This window comes from Arachis stenosperma, chromosome 10 (genome assembly GCF_014773155.1).
Source record: "Arachis stenosperma cultivar V10309 chromosome 10, arast.V10309.gnm1.PFL2, whole genome shotgun sequence".
Taxonomy (NCBI): Eukaryota; Viridiplantae; Streptophyta; class Magnoliopsida; order Fabales; family Fabaceae; genus Arachis; species Arachis stenosperma.
Window position 1 is genome coordinate 43,008,122 of NC_080386.1, and position 10,400 is coordinate 43,018,521.

Sequence of the window (10,400 nt, forward strand, 5' to 3'; positions counted from 1 at the left end):
AAAGGGAGACAACACATGTCTATGAGAGATTTTTTTGCTTTTAGAATACAAGAGAGACTAGCAGATGGATCTCCATTGTTGTATTCAAGGAGGCTCTTCCAACAGTTCTTGGTGGATGCTTATTCAATGATTGAATCATCTAGATTGAATTATATACGTCATAATCAAGACAAATTTAGATGTGAAATGTACAAACGAATAAAAGATGCTGTTTTGAATGGTGAAACTACACCCTCATGTAAAGGGAAGCGAATTATACTACCTTCTTCATTTACTGGTGGTCCTAGGTATATGATACAGAATTATCAAGATGCAATGGCAATTTGCAAAGTTGTGGGTTATCCAGACCTATTTATTACATTTACATGTAATCCTAAATGGCCAGAGCTTGAAGATTTTTTTGACAATAGAGAACTACGTGCAGAAGATAGACCAAACATGGTTTGCAGGGCTTTTAAGGTGAAGTTGGATTGTCTTATCAAGGACATCAAAGCAAATCGCATTTTTGGGAGGGTTAGTGCAGGTGACTCACTGACTATACTCCAAATTATATTTTTTTAGCAACTTTATTTTACACCTGTTTATAAATATAGGGTTAATTTTGATATGCAGAACCTGAAAAATAGAGATATTTTTCTATGAATATAAACCTTTTATTTGAGCAAGTTATATGTCTTTTGCATTAAAATGTGATCATATTGAAAGTGAATAGAGTGCTTTAGAGCAGTTTAGATGCAGTCACATGTTAATTTATTAATGAGTGATGATTTTTATCCATTTCATAGCTTATAATAATGAGTCATTAGCTATTAGATAAACAATCATTATACCAAGTAAAGGCTGACATAATAAATTTTTATATTTTTAGTGGTGTACACGATTGAATTCCAAAAACGCGGATTGCCTCATGCCCACATACTAATTTTCCTACACCCAGATGATAAGTATCCCACTGGAGAAGAGATAGACCAGATTATTTCAGCTGAGATTCCAGATAGAGAAAAAGATCCTGTTTATTTTGATGCCGTTGAAAAACATATGATGCATGGTCCATGTGGCAATTTTAGAAAACAATCACCGTGCATGGAAAATGGAAAATGCATAAGGCACTTTCCAAAAAGATTTGTTGATGAGACAACAGTTGATGAAGATGGCTATCCATTATACAGGCGCAGAGATGATGGGAGGATTATTAATAAAAGTGGTGTTGATCTCGATAACCGTTACGTAGTCCCACATAATAGGTTTTTGCTGCTGAGGTATGGTGCACACATTAATGTTGAGTGGTGTAATCAATCGAGATCAATTAAATATTTGTTTAAGTATGTGAATAAAGGGAATGATCGTGTAACTACTGCATTTTACAAAAGTGTTGGTGAAGACGTAGAAAGTGATGAAATCGATGAGATTAGTATGTACTATGATTGTAGATACATATCTCCATGTGAAGCAGTTTGGAGGATTTTCGGTTATAGCATTCACTATAGAGATCCTTCAGTCGTTAGGTTGGGGTTTCATTTGCCGGATGAGCAAAATGTGATATTCAAAGACCATGACAACTTAGATGAGGTAGCTAGAGAGGCTCCGGTAAAGGAATCTATGTTTCTTGGTTGGTTTGAAGCAAATAAAGAATATCGAGAGGCTAGGTCCCTAACATTTGCTGAGCTTCCTACTAAGTTTGTATGGAAAGCCCAAGAACGGATATGGGTTCCACGAAAATCGCATGCAGTCATTGGAAGAATTTTTTTTGTGCCTCCTGGATCTGGTGAAATTTACTATTTAAGACTACTGTTGAATTTAGTCAAAGTCCCTACTTGCTATGAAGATATTAGAACTGTTGATGGAACTGTGTACTCAACTTTCAGAGATACATGTTATGCACGTGGCCTTTTAGATGATGACAGAGAATATATTGATGCAATACAAGAAGCAAATAATTGGGGTTCCGGAGAATATTTGAGAAAATTGTTTGCAACACTTTTGTTTTCAAATTCTATGACAAGGCCAGAATATGTATGGGACAACACGTGGCATATTTTATCTGATGATATTCTACATAGGCAAAAGAGAATTCTTGACAATCCAGGTATTTTAAAGTTGATTTACCCCTAATTTATCTGACATACTATTAATTTGTACATAATACAACTGGCCAATACATATTAATAGGTCGGATTAGGTTTATAATGTTGTTTTGGTTGGTTTATTACATTAGTGTTTGGTTAAAAAAATGTATTATAGAATAAAAGAGTGGTAATAGAGAATAAAAAGTTCTCATGATATAAAAATTTAGTTGAACAAAGTCTAATTTTTTTTGTAAACTAGGCATTAACAATGACTACTTCATACGAGACAGTAAGATTTTATGATCGAAAAGAAATTATTATCAACAATGTTTGTTCATATTTAGAATGTATACAATCAATATTAATGTAAAGAAATAGAAGGAAAAAGATATTTTACTCTGTATAACTACTCAAAAAGTTAAATTACCATTTAATGTGTTTATGAATATGAAATCATGTATATTGTAAAATGATAATAATTTGAAAAGTGATCTTGATAGTAGTTTCTTCTATGTGTTTTTACACATTTAACTCTCTCCATTACGTTGGTGTCTTTCACAGATTTAAGTTTAACAGAGCAGGAATTGAAGGATCTAACTCTTATAGATATTGAGAATAAATTGAAGACTTACAACAAGAGTCTAAAAGAGTTCTCTTCCATGCCATTTCCAGATATGGAAATGTGTTCCTCTCATTTGGTTTCAAGCGGCATCAATCGGTTAATTTCTGATGAGCAACAATATGATAGACACAGATTAGCTGATGAACATAGCCTTTATTTACAACAGCTGACAGATGAACAACACCATGTTTATGATAGGATTATGCAATCTGTCAATGATGGAGTAGGTGGTGTTTACTTTTTATATGGATATGGTGGAACAGGAAAAACTTTTGTTTGGAAGACATTGGCATCAGGGTTAAGATCAAGAGGTCAAATTGTCTTGACGGTGGCTTCAAGTGGCATAGCTGCTTTGTTATTACCGGGTGGTAGAACAGCTCATTCAAGATTTGCAATACCACTTAATGTTGATGAGTTTTCCACTTGCAATATAAAACAGGGCAGTGCATTGGCAGAATTGATCATAAAAACAAAACTTATTATTTGGGATGAAGCTCCCATGGTCAATAAGCATTGTATAGAAGCACTTGATAGGACAATGCGAGATTTATTGAGATTCAAGAATGTTCATAGTGAAGAGCAACCTTTTGGAGGGAAAACAATTGTGTTTGGTGGTGACTTTAGACAGATACTCCCTGTTATACCCAAAGGAAGCAGGCAGGATATTGTGAATGCGACTATCAATTCATCCTACATTTGGAATAGTTGCAACATGTTGAAACTAACAAGAAATATGCGGCTACAAGCGGATGATGCTAATGTACATTCGTCTGAGTTAAAGGATTTTGCAGAATGGATACTAAGCATTGGCGATGGTAAATGCGGGGAGTCTAAAGATGGAATTGATACAATTCAAATTCCCAATGACATTCTGATAAAAGAATGGGAGGATCCTATAGCTGCTATATGTAGAGCAATTTATCCCGAGATGTTTTGGCCTTCAAATTCTGTCTATGAAGTCGAAGATCGAGCTATCCTTGCCCCAACATTGCAAATAGTAGATGAGATTAACCGATACATGATGAGTTTAAATCCACGTGAATCACAAACATACTATAGTTCTGACAAAGCATGTCCAACAGAGCCATCTAATGAGTTAATCGCATCAATACACACTCCAGAATTTCTAAACACAATTAGGTGTTCGGGGATTCCAAACCATGAGTTGACAGTCAAGGTAGGAACACCTATCATGTTACTACGGAATATTGATCACTCGGCTGGATTATGCAATGGAACCCGATTGGTGATAACAAAGCTAGGAAAACACATTATTGAAGCTAAAAGCATGACAGGAAAGAATGCTGGTCAGAAAGTTTTTATTCCAAGGATGACCCTTAGTCCATCTGACCATAGAATGCCATTCAAGTTTCAACGCAGACAGTTCCCTATAATGGTATCCTATGCCATGACAATTAATAAGAGTCAAGGACAATCCTTATCAAAAGTTGGATTGATTTTAAAGAAGCCTGTTTTTACCCACGGACAATTGTATGTGGCTATTTCGAGAGTTACAAATAAATATGATAAATAAACATTTCAAATTTAAAAGTGATTATTTACACTTCAAAGTTACAATAAATTTATCCAGATGATAAGTTTTGGCAAAATATCATTACAAAACCATCTCTATGTAAAATTGTATTATTTTAGATGGAAGCAATATCCCTAAAAAATCTCTTACATTATCAGTTGTTTGAACATATGAGATTTCACAAATTGGATGAAGCTAAATAGAAACATAGAAGCATATAAAAAGGCAAATAGATAAAAGTATGCAAAACAATTAAGCCAACTGCCATTATCATGTATAACAGATAAAAAGGCAAATCAATAAACATATAATCATACAACTGTAATAAAAACTATCAACTATACTCACAAAAAAACATCATGTTCTTATATTGTTTACTTTTTAATTACCTCATAGTATGAAGCTTCTGTCATGAGTGGTCACCACTTTGTTAACAAAACTTTATCTACAATCTTGCCAATTTTCATCTAAATATCATCCTATCCACCATTGTCAGGAGCAGGACTCTCCACACAAATTAAGAGGGAAACACGTAATAAAAGTAAAAAAAAAAATTATATAAAATTTATAGAAACATTAACAATAGATTTAATTTAATTTGTTAAATTTAAAGATGGAGGCATAATCTATTAATTTAAACAGATCAAGTTATGCAGGCACATTTTGAGAATCTCACTAACTTACTTATAATCTGGTGAAGAAGTAGATCGACGCAAATCCCATAACCAACCCGTCAAATTCATCAGTATGATCTATAAATTTGCAATATCTCTGCATCAGATAAACTATGTTAGTGAAAACCAACATGTGTAAAACTAAATATATTCAACAGAAACCCAATTTGAAAAATCAAAAACAAAAATAATATAATTTGGTGATCTCCGAAAAAAAGATACACCTGTTATTATTAGAAATAGAACGCTCTTATAATCGGAGACTCTCAAATCAGATCTCATAAGTACCTTTATATTTCAGATGGCTGCTCATGGGGTAAGCTACAAATCTCCTGTGGAATTATGGCGGATGGCATGGTAAAAATATTGCAGAAATTGCATCATCAGCTGCACCGTTATTAGCACCGTCAACACCATCAACGGTAATCCTTTCCTTGACAAGGTCAACAACTCCAAGAAGGAGAAGACCACTGGTGACAAGAAAGTGATCTATTTCTCTTGATTTTTCTTAATGCGTGTAATTAGTGACGAGAACTTCTGATCTAAATCCACTAAGACTCAAGAACTATAGTTCCTGATCTGATCCAACTTTCTAACTCTTGAGCATCCCAAGTTCCCAACTCTCCTGACTGTTTAATATTCTAACCTATTAAAAGTTGCATTTTTTTTCTTGATTGGTGAAAAATTAGGTGCCAATTTAAATTTGAATGGTAGTAATAGTAAATGTGTGTATATCTGTATATACAAGTGGGAGTGGAAGAGAGAAAGATACGTTTTTTTATTATTATTAAAATGTTTTATTCATGACAATAAGTTTCAAAATGATTTTTAAGCGGGAGTTATGATCTTCTCTAATTCAATTAGTATATATAGTATTATAATAAATTTAAATATTTAGTTCACCAATTATTAGAAAGTCATAATATAGTTATCAAACAAAAAAATAAATTAAAAAAATTAAAATATATTTTTTATTTTTAAAATATGTAAATTTTTTTAAAAAAAATTTATTTTATTTTAATTTATTTTTATATCAACAATTTTTAATTTACATTAAATATATTCTTAATTACTATTTTTTTATTAAATTTTGAACTAATTTAACAAAAAGTTAACAAAAATAATTCTTAACACAAGTTAATCAAATATGGTTGTCATATATTATTATTGGATAGATCATAATTTTTTTAAAAATTTTAATTGTCAAGTCTATACTTTTAAGATAAAATTAAAATAAATTAAAATTTTAAATATTTGATTAACTTTTAAAAAAATTTAAAAATAAAAAATACATTTTACTCTTATTAAAATATATCAACTTAAAAATTATTTTTTTTTAGTTGACGTAACAAAAAGCTTATAATTCTTTTGAATAATTATTTCTTATTAAATATTAAAATTATTTCAAATACAAAAATCTACTGTCCTTTAATTTTTTTTCAAATGATACATGTGCAATAACGTTAACTAATATTTTCAAATTGTTAATTATTTTATTAATATACTTTATATAAATTAGACCATTTACTTGAATGAATTTTCTATGAATCGAAATCATCGATCTAACGAATATTTTAATGCATACATTATACCAATTATTAACTTATACGAAATAATATTTAATTTGGAGTCAATTTTGAGTCATTGTTTTTAAAATTTATTCTTATTAAATCATATCATTCCATTTCACAATTTATTTATATATTTATATATATAATAATTCAATTATATAATACGATAAATAGTTAAATACACAAACCGCGCATAGCGCGGGCACTAGACTAGTCTGTTTTACAAAATGGTCGCAGGCTGAACCGCTGAAGCACACTGAGAAGGGAAAGAGAGTGAATCTTGTTGCCATAAAAAAAAAAAAAAAAAAGAAAAATGGCTTGGAAATGTCAGATTTGACTCCACTTTGAAGAAAGTGGTGCCATTATATATACGGTCCACATTGGCCAATAATAGTGATAGCCACAATTAAGGATAATGTTGAAAATGAATTTTGACAACCAATTATATATGGGCTATGTTCCCTTCTTAAATTTGCAAACGAATCAACATTTCGAATTTGGAAAGGAGAAAGTTCTCTGCCTCTGAAATGTCTGTTGGGAGATCCATTTATTATTTATCATGGTCTGCGGCAAAAGTTAGAACTTAATTAGAACCACGGATAGATTTGTTGCACTATTTTCTTATCTTTATCCCATGCAAAATTGGGGTTGACTTTCTATATAATGCATAGCATAACGTTTGATAACTAAGCAAAAGTGGTTTCTTGTGGGGAAAAAGCTACAACATTTATTGTTGTTGATATAGGCGTTATAAATCGGCATAAACGGCATAAATTGGTGACTGAAGTTACAGGATCAGTTATCAATAAATGGTTGTCTAAATAAAAATATTTTTATACATTATTAATTTCTATAAAAAAGGAAATATTCAAAATATAATTATTGGATACTCCATCCTATAAAAAGAGAGGCAAGACATTTTTATATTCAAGTATATTGAGATAATTTATATACTAATTTGATCGTTAGAATGTCTTTTATAAGTATCCGCACTCCTATGTGTACTCTAAGCCAAGATATAACTCTCCAAGAGAAGAAAGTTCGAATTTGGTCATTAAAAAACAAGATTCATCCTGTTAATTTATAGTTTGACCACACAAGAATAGTTGTTATTAAAGTATTATTATTTAGAGAAAGTATAAAAATTAATTTTTAATTAGTAAATATTAATCAATTTGAAAATTTAAGTTTATAATTTATAATTTAAGATTAATTATTTATAATTTAGAATTTAAAATTTAAAATAAATAAAATAATTTGAAAATTGATTGATGTTAATTAAAAAAATTAAATACTTAATATTATTCTATTATTTATTATAGTATTGTTGTCTTTTTAAATTAATTATATAAATCGCATTTTAAACATGAATTATTGACAAGCGAAACAACATTAGTAAGTCAATGAATTATAACTCAAATGACATAATTTTTTTATATTCATTTAAGAAATCGCGGGTTCAAGTTTCTCTATTTTTGATAAATAAAAAAAAAGAAAAAACAACATTAGTAAAACAATTCTTTCAAATAATAATGCTTTTTCATGTTTGAAATCAGATACTATACTCTCATCAGTGATCAAAACAAGTTATGCTAACATTGCTTTTAATTTAAGATATATATAAATATATATATCAAAATTAATTACCAAATTAATTATTATATATTTCAATATTTGTATATAAATATATATGGTATTTAACTTATTTTTAATGTGCATTTTGTATTTCAATATATATTTTATACGAGCGAGTGATTTAGTGACTGATTTTTAATGTGTCTATAGCATAGATTGAGACAAATTTTGAGACCATTAACATATTCGAAAAAGTATATATAAAGGAAAAGTAACTAATACACTTGGTAGTTATGTTAAGAGTGGCAATATTCTATAGGTTGTTAAAGATTGTTAAGCTTGATTCTTGAGCAAGCTTCTTGGTTAGTCACAACCTCTAAATACTAGTCTCTCCTCTGTAGTGTGTAATGCGCATTCAATCATATCATACATTTCTTCATTTAATTTTCTTATTATCATTGATTCTTCACCAAGAAAACTGTTATTTTTCTTTAGTTTTTGAAAACACTCAAGTTCCTTTCATGGCATCAAGAGTTAGGTTATCTTGATCCATGGATTCATCCATAAATACTGCTACATCAACCAATACCAATCCTCAATAGAATAACAATATTGCTGCAGCTTCTTCATTCATTTTTAAAAAATTTTAGAATTCCATCAGTAACAAACTTAGAGAAAACATTCATAAAATATATAACAATAGGACTTGGCTGCGATCAGGAGCCAGGACCTTAAAGACCATCTTCAATCCTCTTCCACCCCATCTCAATATGCTTCAATGGATGATCAGATTGTTGGAATTGAAAATCAGATTTATAAGAGGTGGAGGCAAGAAGATTACAACATCATCTCCTTCTTTCTTGACTCAATGGACGATGGATTCATCACCAACAAAATGTTGGATTGCATGTTTGCACATCAGACTTGGCGCAAGGTTGAGGAGTATTTTGTAGAATCAACTAAGTACAAGATTAAACAATTCAAAGCTCAACAAGAAATTAGCTCTAAGTGCTTTAAATTATATCTGAAAAATAAAAAAAATCATTGATTCTCTCAAAACAACTATTCTTGCGGGATTAAATGAATATTACCAAATACTGATTTCAAAAATTTCTTCAAAGAGTGAGAATTTTATTAGACATACGGCATCAACGATTAGGATATATGCCAATGCTAAGATTGTTAGACATATTCTGACTCAATGTAGTGATTCAATAAATAAGATTCAATCTTCTTCTTTCAATGGTGTTTGTGATAATTGTGTTAGAGCTAAAATGCATACCTTGTCATTCGTTAGTTCTATTATTGTTTAGAGAAAGTATAGGGAGCCAATGGCTTAAGCGTACAATGCGTACAATGGAGGTTTAGGAAGTATTAGAGATATAATCATTAGTGTTACATTGTCTTATCAGGTTACGCTTTTGGGATGAGTGGTTTCATGATATGACATTAGAGTTCTAGATTTGTAAGGTTAAGGGTTCGATTCTTGGTGAATCCCAAAATTAGTTTAAGTTTTTGGGATGAGTGGTTTTATGACATGAGATGTTTATTTATCCTGGTATCCGGATGGTTATTCTGGATAATATGGGTGATTCGGATGGTTATTCTGGATAGTATGGGTGATGTTCATTCTATTCATGAATCACAGATTTAGCCAATTGTACACTTAGGCCATTGGCTCCCTAGGACTACTCATTTGTTTATCATCTACCTCTTAAAATAGTATATTCTGATGTTTGGGGCCTTTCCCTTGTACTAGTTGATGCTCCCGTGCGCTTGTACAGTTTTATTACATGATATTAAAGATAAATAATTTGATTATGTAATTAAAATGAGTAAATAGGATTAGCTGAAATAAAACAAATTTTATTTCATGCATTTATAAATAATTCAAGAAAAAAATACAGCACAATGTATACATATTAGTTAAACAATGAATGAAAATTAAAATCTTTAGTTTATTTAATATAATACTCACCTAAGATTTTGAGTAAATTGTCTGATTACATTAATTAAATAAAAAATAACAGAGATAATTTTAAAGTATATACTTATACAAATACAAAAAAGACAAATTAAAGCATAATTGTGATAAAAACTAAAAATTACTATGTTATTATGAATTCAAACAAAACACATGTTTTTCAACTAAATATGATATTTGTATATTACATCCATCAATATATTTAATTGAATTGAATTATTCATAACAACAATTGAAAATCAGCAATATCCAAATTCATTCATGAAAACAAAACAAACATAACAGTGAACACTCTTTATTTAAGATATACAACATTACTTAACTTCTCATCCTTATCAACAACCATGTAAGTTTGTTGAAAAATATGAGCAATA

At 30.0% G+C, this 10,400-nt stretch overlaps 1 protein-coding gene across 1 annotated transcript; it reads left to right on the forward strand.

Moving 5' to 3' along the window:
- Positions 1–21: 21 nt before the first annotated feature.
- LOC130957028 (uncharacterized) lies at positions 22–4,222 on the forward strand. Its single transcript, XM_057883933.1, has 3 exons — positions 22–523; positions 869–2,086; positions 2,628–4,222. Exons 1-3 carry the CDS (start codon positions 22–24, stop codon positions 4,220–4,222), a joined length of 3,315 nt encoding a protein of 1,104 aa, XP_057739916.1.
- Positions 4,223–10,400: the final 6,178 nt, after the last annotated feature.

Coding starts and splice junctions, on each gene's coding strand:
- LOC130957028 (XM_057883933.1), top strand. CDS start 22: ATGAGAGATTTTTTTGCTTTTAGAATACAAGAGAGACTAGCAGATGGA. Junction 524..868: donor TTTTGGGAGGGTTAGTGCAG/GTGACTCACTGA, acceptor TTATATTTTTAG/TGGTGTACACGATTGAATTC. Junction 2,087..2,627: donor GAGAATTCTTGACAATCCAG/GTATTTTAAAGT, acceptor TGTCTTTCACAG/ATTTAAGTTTAACAGAGCAG.